The sequence below is a fragment of the Fundulus heteroclitus genome, chromosome 9 (assembly GCF_011125445.2).
Source record: "Fundulus heteroclitus isolate FHET01 chromosome 9, MU-UCD_Fhet_4.1, whole genome shotgun sequence".
NCBI lineage: Eukaryota > Metazoa > Chordata > Actinopteri > Cyprinodontiformes > Fundulidae > Fundulus > Fundulus heteroclitus.
The window spans coordinates 3,554,824-3,573,189 of record NC_046369.1 but is presented as its reverse complement, the minus strand read 5'-3'; the positions used below and the strand labels follow the sequence as shown (position 1 = coordinate 3,573,189).

General features: G+C 36.7%; 1 protein-coding gene across 2 annotated transcripts in view; it reads left to right on the top strand.

The window, feature by feature from the left end:
• Positions 1 to 18,366, top strand: part of LOC105936917 (contactin-associated protein-like 4) — a 140,767-nt gene that overhangs the window by 110,826 nt on the left and 11,575 nt on the right. For both annotated transcript variants that reach the window (XM_036140853.1, XM_036140852.1), the window contains 4 exons: positions 1,566 to 1,784; positions 8,341 to 8,580; positions 14,485 to 14,709; positions 16,656 to 16,789. In XM_036140853.1, coding sequence (XP_035996746.1) covers positions 1,566 to 1,784; positions 8,341 to 8,580; positions 14,485 to 14,709; positions 16,656 to 16,789 — 818 coding nt within the window. The remainder of the gene's footprint in view (positions 1 to 1,565; positions 1,785 to 8,340; positions 8,581 to 14,484; positions 14,710 to 16,655; positions 16,790 to 18,366) is intronic.

Genomic DNA, 18,366 nt, shown 5'->3' with positions numbered 1-18,366 from the left:
CCTCATTTCTCTTCCGTTTTATTCACATTCACAGTTTTTTTGGATTTAAAATGACAATATATATTTTTTTTTTTAAAAGCATTAAAGGTATGTTTATTTTACATGGCATTAAAGTGGACTATGACTCTTCAAGTTTAAAGGTCAGTACATGTAGCCCTTTGTATGACACAGAACCAATAAAGTTGCTCTCAGTTTCAAAAAGGTTGGTGACCCCTGTCCTAGAGATTTCAAGTACACAACAGAATGTATTTAAGGGCCAAAAAACTGAATTTGTGATATGTCCCCTTTAAAACTTTCCCTTTTGATAGAGCTCAGTGGCGGCTTAAATTATCCTAAAATATCTCTATAATTATCTTGCCCTGGGCCTGGCGTATTAGAGGACATGTTGATCATTTTTCTTCACTCAGCTACTTTCTTCTCCCACTTTCCAGTTAAATAAAAAATATTTCCCTTTATAGTCCCACAGAGGAGAAATTCTTCTCTGCGTTTTACTCATCCCTTAGGGATGGGTGTGGTGCCAGTTTGAGTGGCATATAGGGAGCAGTCTGTGGTCAAGGGTCTTGCTCAGGGACCCAGAGTGACACACAGAGTTTTAAACCGCCAATCTTTTGGGCTTCTCCAAGACGGAAACGTCCATCTCTCTAACCACTTAGCCACCACTCCCTTATGCATGAGCTTCAATTATTGTCACCAATAACCAAATGCAAAAAGCATGTGTTTGACTTTGAATCTGACTATATGATTCAATTAAATTGACTTTTTAGTTCCGTTTGTAAACTAGATCTGTTTGTCTTGTAAAGGGACTTGAGACAGTAGTTGTGAATGAGCTGATTTTATTTTCATTAAAACTTGCTTGCAGCAGTTCGCACACATGTTCATCCACACAGAAACATATTGTAGCGTGTAGCTGAGCTTTCATTCTTGCCCTAGGCTTTCTTCAAAATCACCCCAGATCTGCGTCCAGCTGTCCATCCATGCTGTCAGCAGATGGGTCTGTGGGAGGGAGTCAGTTCGGCACTCTGCTGACATATGACAATGTGCAGACACAGCTAACAAGTTTATCAAAAAATGGTCCAATCTGGAGTCCGACTGGTTAAAACGTTCCAAGAAAAATTGGCCAAACTTGTCACTCATTTCAAGAAACAACAGAAAATGTTAGGAAAAGCGAAATGTGATGCTTGTAAAATCTTATTTTAATGTTTGGAACGTTGGAAGTGTTCCTACTCCACCCACCTCATAAACAGATTTTACAGCTTTGCACATCAGAAAAACAATTCTTCTGTCTATTTATTCCGTCAGAAAGTGAGAAAGTGAGTTAAATGTTCTTACTCATCAAAATGTACAATTATCAGAGGTTTCTTTCTCATATATCCACCCAAGGTAATCTTCGAGTGTGTATCAATCTGTCATCAAATTGTTTTAAAACTACACACACACACACACATATATATATATATATATATATATATATATATATATATATATATATATATATATATATATCTTTATTTTTATTTTATTTTTTTATATACATTTTTTATGTTTTTATCTTTACTCTTTGCTAGCTTCTACAGAGGTCGTCTTCTCTTTTGATGTGGGGAACGGACCTCTGGAGGTGAAAGTAAAGACCGCCCTCCCCCTAAACGACAACCGGTGGCACCGAGTCCAAGCTGAGCGAAATGTGAAAGAGGCGTCGCTTCGCGTCGACGACTTCCCTGCTACCGTGCGAGCAGCTCCCTCTGATGGATTCATTCATCTACAGCTCAACAGCCAGTTATTTATAGGTGAGGCACAAATGTGTTTTTCCACAATGCCTTCTACATGAGGACAGTTTAAATTTAAGAAAGTGCGACTTGGGAGTTTTAAATTAAACACTTCTTTAAAGGAGATATGATGTAATATTTAATCACAGACCTCATCAATACAGGGCTGAGAAAATCTATCCTTGCTACTTCTAATCTAGCCACACGAAGATAATGTAGTAAATAAAATACAAAAAAATTTTGACTTTAAAAAGTATGAATTTTGGCATGCCCGGCAAAAGCCTTTTCTGTCCTAAAATCACGACTGCAAATTCAGTTATAAGCTTATTGGCAGCAAACACTCCGGATAAGTCAGGCACAAACAAAGGATGAATAGGTAGAGAAGCACCTCGTGTACCCTGTTATGTTTGGTGAAGGATATGAAATGCTATGGGCCCAAAACACACATGGATGATGCACTTAAAATCTGGGCCTACAGCTTTCTGAAAAACAGGTACAACAAAAAGGCAAGTTACACAAAAGTAGCGACCAGCTGAAGCTCTCCATTACAAAAAACAAAACATATGAAGGTAAAGTTGTGCAGACTTTATGGTTCTAACAGTTGCTGGTCGAATTGCTCATTAGTGTCTTCTTAAACAGGGTTAAAATACTCACAATGATTCTGGGTTTTTTCTTTTAATTTTATGAATAGTTTTATGTTTTTGTTTTTTACATGAAATTATAAGACAGTGTTGTTATGGGGTGGATTATACACAGTGCTAATTACAGTAGTAACAACAGTTAGGAAATATTTGACCAAATTCAACCCCTACAAGTGTTTCACATGGTGCTTCTTGGACCATTTCTTTATTAAATTATACATGTATTTACCTTTGTATCGTGAGCAAAACCTTTTAAGAAATTGCATGTGTATTGGGGATTTTCTCAATCTGTTGCAATTTTACAAGAATGCTGTAACCATAGCCCAACAGAAGAAAGAATGCCAGCTTTAAAGCTTTATCTTTGCAAATAATATGGACATTTATAAACATGATTTTTGAATTAATTAAAACAGCAGCGAATAATGATGAGACTGGAGGGATGCAGAACTGCCTGGCTGATTAAGCTCATAATCCTCTCTCAACAGCTAGAAAGAGGTGACTGTAAGTCATTCCTCTCGTGCAGACGCCGCTGTCCTGATTGGTGTTTCCTGGTGGTTTTATGGGATGTTTGAAAGAAAGGGTGAATTTGGGGATTATGAAATCTACAGCTCGCTGAGCATGTGGTTGTGCTTTAGATGAAGACATGATTCAGGGCGGATTTTAGGAATCGCCGTTCCATCCCTGTAGAATTATTGTTTTATCCAGATATGTCCTCTGGAAAAACCAAGAATCACAAAAGAGCAAAACTATTTATAGTACAATAACTAGCTTACTGCACTGGTAATACAGTAGAATTGCACTGGGTATTTTAGGTATGCCATGGTTTTGCATTTATGCTGTATTATATCTTTGGGTACAATTGAGATACTTCATCTTATGTAAGGAAATTTGTTTTTGGCCATTTTTTTCCCCTTTGTGGCAATAAATCTTTTACCATTGGATAGCCTGTCTATTTTTCTTTAAATGATGCAATATTTGTAAAAAAAAAATAAAATAAAATAAAAAAAAATAAAAATGTAATTAATCAATTTAAAAAAATGTGTTAGTTTACCAGTAGAGTTGAGTGTACAAGTTTCACTCATGACAATCTTGCCAAATATCCAAAACAGCTTTTGGTGGAGGCAGCATGAAAGTATTGGGTGGCATTTCATCACTGGGTAAAAAACAAGGCCTTCTTCTTTGGTGGAAATGACAATGCAGGGAGGTAGAGAGAAGACTGAGGCCCAAATTATGTTTAAATTCATCAAATAACATTACATATTAGAAGAACCCGTCTAGCATTATCCAGTCTGATGATCAAGTTCAAGAGGAACCCGATGGTCAAACCGAAACACAGAGAAGTGGCAGGAACAGGTGGATGACCAGATGCTGATGATGGTTGGAGATGACAGATGCCTGACCAGGAGATGCAGGTAGCGTCTGACTTGACCAGGAGATGCACGCAGAACCAGACTTGACGAGCAGTATGAGTGTATTTGTCCTTGTTTTGAGCAGGTAAATAAGATAACCCGCAAATCTTATACATACGCGTAGGTGCGTATGTAAGTAGGCGCATAGATATGTGTATATATTTAAGTATATAGATATGTTTATATATATATATATATAGACCACTAAGAATGTAAATGAGACATCATATGCCCATTCCTATTTCCTTTTTTTTGTATTTTTTTGGTATTCTTTCTGATCCATTGTATATATGAAGACTCACTGTATATAATTGAATGCACCTTCCCTACTCTTCTTGTATGAGCCGATGTGACGAGTGAATTTCTCCATTGTGAGATCAATAAAGACTATCTTATCTTATCTCTTATCTTAAATGGAATGAGTATTTTGACCCCTAAAATAAGATAATTAGATATACCGCACTTGAAATAATGGAGAAATGTTGTTCCTATTTTAAGTGCAGACGTTTTATTCCATTGGCAGATAATCTTATTCACCTGCTCAAATTAATGGCAAATACACTCATTTCAAGAAGCATTTACTTATTTTAGTTCCCTTCTTGCAGCGCATACTCAGCTTCTCTGCTTCACTAATAACTTTGTTTTCATTACAATTGTTGCCCTATCTAAATAGAAAAAATACCTCTAACAGTAAGGTATACATAAACAAGAAGCATTTTTCTAACAAAGAAATAATTGACCAAACACACTTTTGTGTAACTTGGTGCAAGGTTGATACACATTGTATTAATGTTATTTGTTACCACAGGTTTTAATTAATTTTGTTCAGAAAGTGTGAGAGCTGCATAATTATCCCCTCAAAATATGCTTTATTTGTTTAAGGTGGAAGTCCTCTCTAAACATATACATGTATTAATATATAACAATTTCCTGTGTTCAGGAGTGGGAGCAATACTTTAATTTACATATTTTGCTGTGTAGATGCATATTTCTCTGCATACTCTTATTTTCTGTGGCTCATTTCCATCTGTTACTGAGGGCATGAACAGTGTTTGAAAACTGTGAAAATGGAGCAAAATAAGGGAGTCAAACTTTTTATATTTTATAGTTGCAGAAGAGCAGAGCTCCAGTTCAAAATGAAGCTGGACTGAACTTATATATTGCTGGAAAATAATTAAGTGATCTAGGACAACGATCAGTCAAACCTGTTTTTTATCACACCTATTGAACTTGAAGTATAAAAAATATATACATTGTGATATTATTACCATCAGTATGTCACCATGTAACATTTGAAGCCTGATGTTTGCCATCCAACTCTATTGTATTTGGGGGAATTCACAAAGCAGTTGCAAAATTAGTCTGCCATATTTACTGAAAAGCAACTGTTACTAAATACAAACAACTAGCTATCAGTTGTTATGAGCCTGCAGAGATCAACAAAAAGGGCCTCATACGCAGAGATTGTAATATATCTTTAGAAATAAATTAAGGTAAAATTTTGCTTCTGAAAGTTTATGAAATTAGTGGGCCATCCCATCAAAAAAAGAGAAAAATTTAAATTATACGAAAAATAAACTGAAATTAGACATTTGTCCTGCAGCCACTTATCTTCTATGATATTGATGTTGAAAATCCAGATTCCAGTTAATCATCTAAGTGAAGAACCTTCAAATGAAAATAATCTGAAATGCTTAAGCAAGCTTGAGCTATCAATTTAAAAAATATAGATTTTCCCCTCTTTTTGTTACCACCTGGGTCTGTAACAACTAGGAAGACCTTTATACTTTTAAATCTTCAATATGATTGTTGCACAAACAAAATCCTTTTCATTACAAGTCCGCCCAGAGAGCACGGGAAACATTGACAGCGATGTTAATGGAGTTGGGTAATATCAAGGGTCCTGCTTGACTTTTGATCAACTTTAAGCTTTCCTAATAACTTTAATATGGCATCAGCACATTTTCTTTTTTTATGCTGCACGAACCGGCACAAACCTAGTGCAAACGTTTGACCAAGTTTTCAGTAAATTTGAGGAATTTGGGAAAGTCAACTTAAATCCAGTCTTACATGTCTGAGCTGATAAAATTGTAAATCACATAAACTAAATACACATCTCTGGTATTATATGAGCCATGCTTACCTGTACAGAGCTCTGAGAGAAAAGCTGGAAGTAGCAGGATTACAGAGACTTTAAGCTAAAAAAAAAGTGCAAAAAGAATCTGTTGAGTTTATTCTTTTTAATAAAAAGGGCAGAAGTCTTCAGTTTCTAATGTAACTTTAAATTAAGCAGAGATTAATGGGTCATAAATACTGGGTCTCTTTGGGGAGTGGTGGTCTAGTGGTTAGAGGAGGGTGCTTGTGCTCTGAGAGAGTTGCAAGTACCCAGTTTGATTCCCGCAGGCTGCCATTATCCCTGAGCAAGACCCAAAATCCCAAATTGCTCCCCAGCTGCTCTAAAGCTGCCCACTGCTCCCTGAGGGATGGTTTAAAAGCAGAAGACAAATTTTGTTGGAATGTGCGATTGCAGTGAAAGATAAAGATTTATTTTTCTTCCTTAAACATGGTCTCTATGTGCTTAACAGTTAAATTGTGCCTGAACCTACAAACACAGCAGTCACCAGACTCTTACCGTGAAGGGGGAAATGTTGATAGTGTGTCAAAATGTTGTCAGCTGAAAAATAAAGTTCATCGTATTCATTAAAAAGTGCACAAATGATGCCAGGATGGGGGGGTGCTCATTTCAGGGTTGCCATGTCAAATCAGCATTGCTCACTTCAGTTCTCACAACAGTGGGCTCCACTCATGAACACAAAACACTACTTTACAACACCTTCCAATTCCAGTTTGAGAGCTTTTGGAGTATTCATCCATTCTCCTGTGAGAAATAGGTTAAGTTTAGTCAGATTGGATCCAGAGCACCTGTGAACAGCAATTGTTTTGTCGCACTTGCCACAGATCTGCAATTGGTTTTACTGTAAATCTGAGACTTTTTCACAAAACAGCAGAATTGTTTTATTGGGATTTACACATAGGTGGATGTTTGCAAGTTATAACTCAAACTTGATTGCACTTAGTTTTATTTATTTATATAGGAGTAAAAGGAGCTGAATACATGCAATTTTTAGGTTTTCATTTAAACAAATTTAATAATGTACGTTTTCTGCAGGTGTTTTAAAGTTTTAAAGGTAAGGTGCAGCCTAACTTTTAATGTGCACACTGCAGTCACTTGGAAATCTGCCGTACTGTGTGCTAGTTTGATTCTAGCACTTTAAAAACGGTACTTTAAAGCCAGAAGACGTTCTTAAAGTGAGTCTTTCTTATACTGTATATTCAATACAGTATGACAGTATACTGCATATTCAATATAATTATACTTATATTGAAATATAACTTGTCCACACACTGCTGTTTTTAAACAATTTGCTTCCCGTGCTGAAATTCCAGCCAGCTTTTGGACGTGTGCAGAATGCATCTACTGATAAATACATTTTTGTACATCAGAAATGTTTTGCTGTTTATTATAGCCAGTTTTATTATTTTACGGGTAAAAGCAAAGTGTATTTCATCATTTCCTGCTCTTTTGCCTTATAATTTTTTTATTTATTTTTTTCCCAAAACAGTGTACATATACAAGTACATTTAAAGTGTCCTCTAGCTCTCTATTATTTTCTTGTTTTGTTGCAGGTGGGCTGTCAGAACAGGACCTTTAACTGGGTTGTGCTGTAACACTGTGTAGAAGGAAAGTCAAACTGCTTAAAAGGGGGGAAATTCTTGCTGTCATGCAGGGTTTGAGTTCTGACTCTCACAGGATTTCTGTAAATTTCAGTTCCAGTCCTTTTATTCTATTTGGTTGTCAGTTATTTGCAGCCTTTAGCAAACCCCTGTTTTCCCAAGGTGCACTTTAATTTATTTCTAATCTTGACAGGATGTGTGTGCAATAGATTAAAATTGTCTCCCGATGCTTATTGAATTTATGTTCTATAGTTAAAGATGTAGTAAAGTTTGGACGGAGCACATATAAAGCTTTTTAAAATTCAAACAGGAAGCTAACTGAACTCTGAATAGCACTGTGACACACAGATTAAGGTGGACAGGTTGGACCTTGAGGAGAAATGTAGTTTTGCCAAGTCTATCCTCCGTGTTTGGATGCTACTTGGAATGTTAATTGTCAGGTGGAAGCAGAGTCAGGTTTCCTCTCACCGGTCAGTGGGTACAATTATTATTACACGCCAGATGGCCCATCAGCCAAGTAGTTAACCAACAAAGTGCCAAATCAATGCAAAGTAGGGTGTTTTTTTTTTTTTTATTTTCCTCAGCTGCAAAACAGATTGCATTGCAGAAAAATGCACTGATTTGTAAACCTGCCGTTATAAAAGGAGGACAATCAAAGTGTGGATTAGGGTGTGGGGGGGAGGGAGTAATAAAAATCAAGCCTTCTTCAGTTATATCTTACAACATTAAATGCAAGATGCAGAGAAAAAAAGAGCTAGTGTAGCTACAGTGTTGTTCCTTTTCTCTTGGCAGGCGGCACCGCGTCAAGACAGAAAGGCTTTCTGGGCTGTATCCGCTCCCTGCAGCTGAACGGCGTCACACTGGATCTGGAGGAGAGGGCAAGGATCACACCTGGCGTCCGACCCGGATGCCCAGGGCATTGCAGCAGCTACGCCGCGCTCTGCCAGAACCAGGGGCGTTGTGTGGAAAGGGCCAACGGGTTCTCCTGTGACTGCAGCCAGTCTGCCCACGCTGGAGCCTTCTGTCACAAAGGTAGAGTCACTGAAAACTTTCTACCAGGAAGTACAGAGACAAATCCGCGACAAAAGCCCCGAAGGTGTTAGAAACTTTTGACTGAGAATGGGGATTTTATTTTATTTTTTTTTTACACATCTGTAGATTTATGTCCACTACGTATTATTTGATCCAGCAGACTGGCAGAATTTTAATTGACCGATCAGAAACTGCGGCAAAGAAAGCCTTCGGGAAACACGGTCTGATATCAGGAAATTAAAAGAAAATCTCCGCTGAGAGTTCAAATTGGGTTGTCGAAGTTTTTAATCCCTACAGCTGCTTTTGACAATTTCATTCTGTTGGACATTTGAGATAATTAATCATTTCAGTATCTTAGTGCAGCCACTTAATGCAGGTTTATGTCTATAAGATTTAAAGTAAGGCAGCACATCTCATGCTGACATAAATTATCCCAGAGGGGAGCGAAAAACGCTTTATTTTACCTAGTTACAGTTTTAATAAAACCCCATCATAAACATTCCAATAAGTCCTTAATAAAGGTAACTTGTCATGAGTAAATCCACATATATTTAGCATGCTGAGAGGAAAGTCTGAGCACGTTTCAATAAGCTCTCAGTTTCTGCAAGATTGGGTTCTTACCTGAGACGTTTGCTCCTCCTGTTTTCCTAATCTTTGGTTATTACACCAGCTTGTTTTCATTTTCAGAAGTCACTTTCCTCCTCTCATATCAGCTGGATATGAGTCTGTATTTGAACAGCAGCCTCTGTTACTGCATTTTATTGCATTTTATCTTGACAGCTCAGCCTGTACATGTTATCCAGAGGCCCTCCAAAATAATATTTGTTGTTTGCCGGTTTCATATAGCGGTGACAGGCAGCGACATACGGCAGCTTCTCAGAGGAATATGACAACAACTTTATTCTATTGGATTGTGAAGGTCCTGGCGCACACAGATGATTCAACTTTTTTTTTTTTTTTTTTTTTACTTCTTTGGAAGTTTGTGTGAAATAGATGATGAATGAGCTGAGTTAATTTACATATTTCCTTTTGTAAATAATTAAGTTCTGACACACATTCATAGTTGTGATGATAAACCTTTGAAATCTACACAATTTTAATCAGTTACTTAGAACAGATTTTATTAACAAAAAATATGTAGTTAATTTTAAAATCAATCATGGTTTGGAGAAAACATTGTTGATACATGCTTTAATCTTAAAATACTGTCTCACATTTGTTTTATATTTTAGTATTTCGGCTGCGTACACAGGGACTATGTGTTTTGTGGTGGTACTTCCTATTGGTGCATGACCCTTAAAGGACTTTCACGTCCCATTACTTCAGGAGTACAAGACAGATCCACCTCTATTAACCTGCACTGCTGTATAATTAGTATAGGACATCTTGTGAGTTTATTCTTTTTGGAAATATTACATTCTCAATATTCAAAATCATTTTTTTATGAATTACCAATTCAAATCAATTGCATCTCAGGACCAGCAAGAGCAGGCCCAATTTACGTCCAGTTATAAAGATCCAATCCAGTTCTGGCTTGTTCAATCTAAGTCATAAAATTAGATTCAGGTCTAATTAGATACAGTCTAATTTAGTCCAAATTTAAATACAGACGACTGTTTTAAATCAACTGGTCAAAGGTTATGTAAGTTAGCCCAGACACCTAGATGAAGTTGGTGACTTGCAGCAATCCCTCATCCTGGGCAAGCAGACAAACCACTCCCTTTTAACAGGAAGAAACATCCAGCAAAACCAGACTTATGCTTAGTCTGGTTTTGAAGGATGGGAAAAAGGCAGGAAAAGGACAATGAGTCCTTTCTATTGGGGCAAAAAACAGAGTATACATAGCTGATGGAAGCAATATCTGAGGCAAGCATTTCTAAACACAGAAGTACTGAGTTGAAGGAAATCAAAAGATAATACACATAGTTAATTTCAGCAAGAGTTCAGTCAGTGGCCAGATGGAAGGGAAACGCACAGAGGGAACTAAATTAATCAATGCAAAAATTGCAAATAATGCATAAAGGAAGTGTAAACCAAAATAAATTCTACAATTCAAACTGTTTTTCATATACAGAATTATCAGACTCAATAAAGACCCACAGTCACTAAAAAAAACAACACTGCCTTAAATTAGTGGCTTAGCTCAGCAAGATGCAAGGGCTACTAAAATAAGAATGACCTGTAGTGAGTAACGCATCAGATGACACATCTTTTGTTTTTTGTTTTGTTTGTTTTTTGCCAAACTTGGCTTGCTGTAACTTTTCTACTCACACTGAGGTTGTTTTGCTGTTGGCAGCATAGATTAAAATGAACTGAAGATAAAATAATAATATACAGAGACTATATTAATCCAAGACTGCCCTGCTTGGAAGGTTATTTGCCCTTTAGCAAGTTTTTCTGGTAATCCCTGCTGTAAGTAATACTAAAGACGTGGGTATTCCTGAACCTGAATCATTGAATAATTGGCTAAAAACAAGCAAATCATCCTTGAAGAGGCAAAGAAGGAAATTTCCTTTAAAATAACCTATCTCTTCAGAAAACTGATGAAGTTAAAGTGGAAAAATGCCTCAGTTTAGAGGGAGAAAAACCTGGTTCAGAAGCATTAGATTATTTCTTATTATCTGTACTTCTATGTCCTGTTGTTTTTAAACCAATGTGGTAAATCATTTCTGTCTCAGAGGTCAAGAAATGGAAATATCTTTATGTAATCTTCTAGTCCACAGAAAATTCATGTCCCCTATAAGTCCAGAAAAAGTGCCAGAAGCCAACTTAGATCAGGCTCAAATGTGAAATACTGGACCGAAAGAAGAGCAGGGACTCCAGAGAAGAGACTAGTGAAGGTGTTTGGAAAGTAACTTCAGAATCAAGGGGCTTTATGGAAAGCTATTACAAATATTTAAAAAGGACTTACTCAATAATAAAACACAGCAAACCTGTTAATGTTATTTAGAAAACAATCTACTTGGCCTTTACAGAAACATGAAGCTGTGAGAGTATTACAATGACATATGCAGAAATTCAAATACTGAACTATCCTCTAAATCCGTTAGATGTATGTGAAGTTTTTTTTTTTGTTTTTTACTCAAATCTGTTTCCACTAATCACAATCCTACTCTCAGCTGTGCTGTGCCAATTATGTCACAAAATAGTTGAAACCAGATGTTTAATTACTCTTTAAAAGAAAGACACAAAACCGCACAAGATATGTATTTTTACTCACCGTCTTCTATTTATCAGATTTATCCTTTCCTGGTTTTTAGGCCAGTTTGTTTTTCTCTAAATGACAGAATGAGAGGATTTTTTTGGTAATTCTTTTTAGCTTTCTTTAAATACGGAAATTGACATTCATTTTCCCATCATTTTGATAGAATTTGCTAAACTGCTAGGAGTGGGTTGAACTTTATAATCAAATTCAATTCTATTCTGTTCAATTCAAAACACATGTCACCTCAACGCTCTTTACAAAGTCCAATTCAATCAAATCCTCCAGACAAAATGTTTCTTATCTAAGGAAACCCAGCAGGTTGCATCAAGTCTTGACAAGCAGCAGTCACTCCTCCTGAAAGAGTGTAGAGCCACAGTGGTGATGATCTGCCTCCCCTGGATGATGTCGCAGCTAACAGAACGCCAGACCAGGTGTACCTTCTATGAAGAGGAAATATGACACAGAACAAAAAGTTAAAAGTTCAAATAACAACTAACACTGCAAATTGGAGAACAGTAGGAGAACTCAGCAGAGTGAGAGAAATAGGCCCTGATGTCCTCCAGCAGCCTAAGCCTATAGCAGCATAACTATAGAGATAGCTCAGGGTAACATGAGCCACTCTAACTAGACGCTTTGTCAAAAAGGAAAGTTTTAAACTTAGTCTGGAAAGTAGACATGAAAGTGTCAATTTCCATTTACTGTTCAAATTGGTTAAAATGTTTCCTGTCTAAGAAGACGTTGACTTTGTAACTAAATTGGCCATATGAAGAGCGTTATTGGTCATTTAGAGGATTAGGTTTTACCTTATCTTTGCCCATGTCTTAAAATTTGTATTTAAAGGATCAGTAAGCGATATTTCACCAGGATCACTGTTTGGCAGTACACCAACCCGCCGAGCTGCATGAAACAATGCTAACTGTGTTAGCTGGGCTACCAGCGCAAAAACTCACATACCATGAACACCTGGCCTATTGCTGTCTGGTGGAGAAAAGCTAGCTCTGAGTCAAACTGGAGCTGCTTCTGCTCTTGAAATGCTCTACACCTTAGAAATGCGAGCCCAATGGTAATCCTTGTTTTGTCTCCTTCCTCATTTGACAACTTCTTTGCCAAAGACCGTTGTTTTCTTTTGCGGTAATAACGGGTCCTGATCTTCTGTGGGTGAATGCAGCGGTAAGGTTGCCAACTGTCCCGTCTTTTGGCCCAGGACGTCCCATCTTTTGAGACAAATTCAAGTGTCCGGTTTGCATCTCCGACGGATGGGAAGGAATTTTAAATTAAATTGCTAAATTTAGAACAGCCGAGTGTACATGCGTTGTGCCGATATTAGATTCATGCAAACGTTGGGCAGTAAAGCTTGAATAGTTTACTTCTATGAGTCAAATAGTGAACAGATCTGCCCTGAATATTGCCTCAACAGACATATTATGGCAAGAACAACACACCGCCGTGTTGATATCTGCCGGAGTGACTCACAATAATCATAATTGTGGTCATATCAAGGGAGTTCTTTTCATTGATTTTCCAAAAACCTGGAGGATTGCCGAGAAATGTCAGTGTTTGATAAAAGCTTGTAACCAAAATGACTTTACTGTGGAATCTGACCAAAGACACCTATGCTCTCTACATTTCCTCAATGGGAACGAGCCAACACTTGTCCAGACCTAATACCAGAAACTGTATCTATACAGGGAGGCTACGCTTATTTGGTTAGAAGTGGCCTCTGTATTAGTGTGGTGGTTTTCTTGTTGGGCTTCTGTGGGATTGCTTTAATGGAGCAAGTCACTTGTTTCTCTCACAAGATTGGTGTGTGTGAAGGTGAGATGGGATCTTAGTGTTTGATTATTGCTATCGGATGATTGACTTTGCAACTTTAGAAAATAAGCAGTTTTTCTTGGTATTGGTTGTAATTCTATACCGATTCAGCGGGTTTCTTTCTCGCGTTTGATCCATTATGAGAGGCGATGAGAGCCTCTCCTACCGTTATACTAATAATACTGCTTTCTTTCCACTCATTTTGAGGCCTCTACATTTTAACCAACATTTAAGCATTGGTATTGCAGTTGTTGCCATTCTAGTTGGTGCTCAGCTTGTCAAAACATCCTGGAAACCAGAGCTGTTTCCAAACAAATGTGACATCATTTGAGAAATGTCCCATTGAGGTTTATCACCCCTCCCTCCTGTAATTCCGGAGTCATGGCTTCTTCCTATCCTACATAGCCCTGACTTCATCTCAATGTCCCTAAATTATTAAGTAACATTATTGTATGTAAGCAGTTAAGAAATCAAAACAATATTAGTATTCCTAATTGTCCACAATAGATAAAAGTTTAGTCTGATTTAGTATCAAACAGTGAGTAAAAAGTCAATTCCTGGTTTCATGTTTAAGTCGTTCTTTTTCACCTTCTATGGCTGTAGATATTGTCCTAGTATCAGTTTGTATTATTACTGTCATTTCCATGATGTTTGTGCCATCAAAACATTTAATTGTAGAAGAAAGATACATCAAAAGTCGAGAGCTGCAATGTAACATTGTCTTGTCAAAACTCCATTTTGTATTTATGTCGCGTGTTCTCGCTGTGGTGAAAAATCACTAATGCAAACCCACTTGGAAACTCCATCACTGGAGTTTGTGGCCACAGTTTAGCAGGATTCCTGTCAGCTTCCTCACTGATATCTGCCCCCGACTTTTTATCTTTCAGAAGTTTCAGGCAGCTTTAAGTCGACAACATCCATCACCTATATCGTAAAGGAGCCATATGAGCCGAGCAGGAACAGCGGCTCTTTGCACTCATCCATCTACTCGGATATCACACTGAGAGGAGAAGACATCTCCCTGAGCTTCAGGACAAGTCAAAGCCCTGCTCTGCTGCTCTATGTCAGCTCCTTTTACAGAGAATACTTGATCCTGCTCATCAATAAACATGGTGAGGACTTTTGGTAGATACAGATTTTCTATTCTTTTAACCTATCGGCCCTTTTCTTTCTTTAACTACGTTTATTTACTTTTTGAATTTGCTCTGTCATTATTTGCTGCCTCTCCAGTTCACCTAGTTCAGCACTCTCAACACACGTACTGCAGTTCTGAAAAGTTTAAGAAATGTTTGGGGGCTGGAAAATGAAAACTCAAACATCAACAGCAATCAATCCAACTTTTTTGGGGTGATTGTTTTTTCTTATTCCCTGACCATACTTTCTAAAAGCCAAGCAGTTGTGACAAGTACTGGGGTGTATGTTCCAATGAATGTTTCTGTTTTATATTATTTGCTTTTCTCTGTCACTTATTTGTCATTACTGCATATTCAAATCAAATACATGTTAGAAATAAAACAAAAACTGTTTTTTTTTTTAGACGATATCTACGATTCTTGTCTTGAAATAAAAAAAATATTTACACCCTTTCTTTTTTTTTTTACAACCTCTTGCATATCATAAAGTGTTTTGGTCTTTTTTTAGGCTGCAAAAGCACATCTCCTTACCAATAAATCTCATGCTGTGAAAAATCTGAGCAGTTTTCATGGATTGAATGAGGATCAAACTGTCCATAGATTCTACTCTAATTTTGAGATATTACTTTGTAACCAGTTTTTTTTTATTTTAGAGAGCTTGTGATGAAGTTACAATAAATGAGTCTACTTTTTCAGTATGTTTTCTCCTTATTTTTAAAAAGAGGTCTAAGCTTTGGTGATTTAATTGAATGCTCTGACCAATGGTTCTGTATAGGAAACATCAATAAAGGTGTTTTTTCATATTACTGAAACGTTTTGTGGGTTCCAGTTGGAAACTTTGAATTAATAGATAAGTAAAACATTGATATTACAAACGTAAACTGAACATTTAGTTCCTTTTTACGTATGTGAATGTAACTGGTTCTTCTGTTAGATGCACCGGTTCATTGTGAAATCATACAAATGTAGTGAAACTGTCGATTAGTCAGCCCAACCCTCAGTTTTATCTTAATAATGAAACTGACTATTTAGTTTTTATATCTCATCTCAATGAAAGGCAACCAATACTGCATACTCTGACCTCATTTGTTTAAATATCATGCCTAAAATCTATTGAAACCCAGTTTTTTAGATACTGGAGTGTGTTTAAGTACACCTTGGGAAAATAATGCACAAAAAAAGAATAATTCAAAATGTGATTCAACAATACTAATTGTTTTACAAACATACAGAATTATCAGACCAAACTCAGACCCACACTACCACCAAAAACCCGATACTGCCTCAGTGGACAGGATGTTGGACCATAAAAGGTTCGGACTTTCAACATTGACATGTCACAACAACATTTACAAACAGCGCAGCTCCATCAGACCCGGCTGCTATTAGATTAATTAGTTTTGATTAAAGTTTTTACGTTCGCTTGAGGTGGTTTCGGCACCGAGAAATAAAATTAACAACGACACAATAATAATAAAGTAGTTAAAAATAAGTCAGAATTAACAACAATAAAATAAGGTTAAGAGGCCTTTGCAGTTGTTTTGATTTAATTAGACCATTAGGGTGTGACACTATTAGTTTCTAATATTTAACTTTTTTACAATATTCTAATTCTCTGAGACACTACAATTGGGGATTTCATTGTAATCCACAAGCATAAAAATGAGAAGAAATAAAGTCTTGAAATATTTCACACCATGTGTAATGAACATATTTATGTTAAATGAGTTTCCTTTTCTGAGATGAGTGACAAAAAATATAAAGAAACTTTTTTGTATGTGCCTGTATATTTTAAGAACGTTTTTAGACTAGGAAATGTATGTTTGATCACCTTTGATGTCTGTTGTTCAGACATTTATGTTGTAATATTGATTTTCTACATGTTGCCCTTCAAGACTACGTTGTTGTTGTTGTTTTTTTTTAAGATGAGCTAGAGGTGAGGTACAAGTTGCACAGCAGCAGAGACGTGGAGGTGTTGAGCAGCCGAGTCATGAACTTAGCTGACGGGCGTCTGCACACTGTGACCATCAGGCGACAGGCAGACACGGTGTCTGTGCAGGTAAACACACACAAACACACACACACCTCCCAATCTATCTGACAAGTCAGAGCTGTTTTTAGATATGTTGGCAGGCTGAGCTGTTGCCGCGAGCTAGAGGGGTGCCAAACATGCTCCCTTAATAATTTAAAATGCATTTAGTGTATGTTAATGTCCAGGTTTTGCATTAGATTTTAAAGTAAACTGCAGACTGGAGGCTACTGAAGAAAGGGAACTAAAAGTAAGTAAAAAAACATTTTTTGTATTTTTCCTTGATTTGAGCCGCTAAATAAGACTATTTGCCAGTAGAATGAGTATTTTTACCCATAAAATAATTACATATCTTGCACTTAAATAAAATAAGACGATGAAGATTAATTGTTCTTATTTGCAAATATCCTATTTCATTGGCAAGTAGTCTTATTTACCAACTCAAATCAAGAAAAAATACAGTAATTTCAAGAAAATTTTACTTACCTTTGGCTCCCTTTTTGCAGTGTGCAGGTATATGCTGTATATAAAATGTATTGTGGATTGATACTCCCAGACACATCATTTGAAGAACTTACTGACTGCTGCTTCCTTTCCGAAGACATTTAAAAAGCAATTGTACTAATAGACTGCAAATGCCAAATTAGAAAGAAATTAGGTAAAAAGTAATATTAAGATGTCATCAGTCCATTAATTTCGAGATATCAGCTATTAGAACCAGATGATATGATTAATAACCCCTCAGAATGTCTTGCTATTACTGATAAATTGCAGACATACAAACAGATTCTGCAACTATACAGTAAATGAATTAACATTGAATACATCTTTTAACCAATTTTAAATAAGGGATATCATTCTTGATAGGGGTTTCTCATTGGTAACAGTTTTGAAAATAATTCATACTTACCCTTTTATTAATTCCAGACACGTATGCTATCTATGCTGCATCGTTGTTCATTAACAAAACCAAATGGGTCATTGATGAACGATCTGTTTTAAAATATGCCACCTATGATTTAAGTAATCTGACACACCTTGAGAGTAAAAAGGTTCCGGCGCCCAAAGTAGTGTCAGTGAATGCAAAACTGTCCACCTGAGGGAGGGGTTTTGCTATGCATACAAAGTGCATTACTATGTGCCTGTAATGAATATGCACATGACCCCTGTGATCTACTGGATTCTCCTTTAAATAATAATGAGTCTGTTTTCTTTTTCTTATCCTGCATTAAATTTACCAACAGCTTTCAGCGGGTGGTATCTTCATGCAAATGCTATTATCAGAATCTGGTCTCCCCGTCGGCCTCAAACGGCAAACGATCCTTTTTTTTTCTTTGGCTTCTCACAACCACTTGTAAGCATTTTTCTTATGGGTAAACCTTACATATTCAAGCCCACTCTCACAAACACTCACAGGTGCTTGGATTCAGGTGCTTACAGATTCACATCTGTACAGAAAACCCCTTCTATTATCCTCAGCTGTCACTTTATACATTTCATATTAAATCATACTGTATATTACTCAGTGATGGTATCAAGGTGTTGGTTGTTTGTACCTGTAACATTTTATCTGCTGGTTTTGCTGTTCTTTTTATATCTCTCTTTGC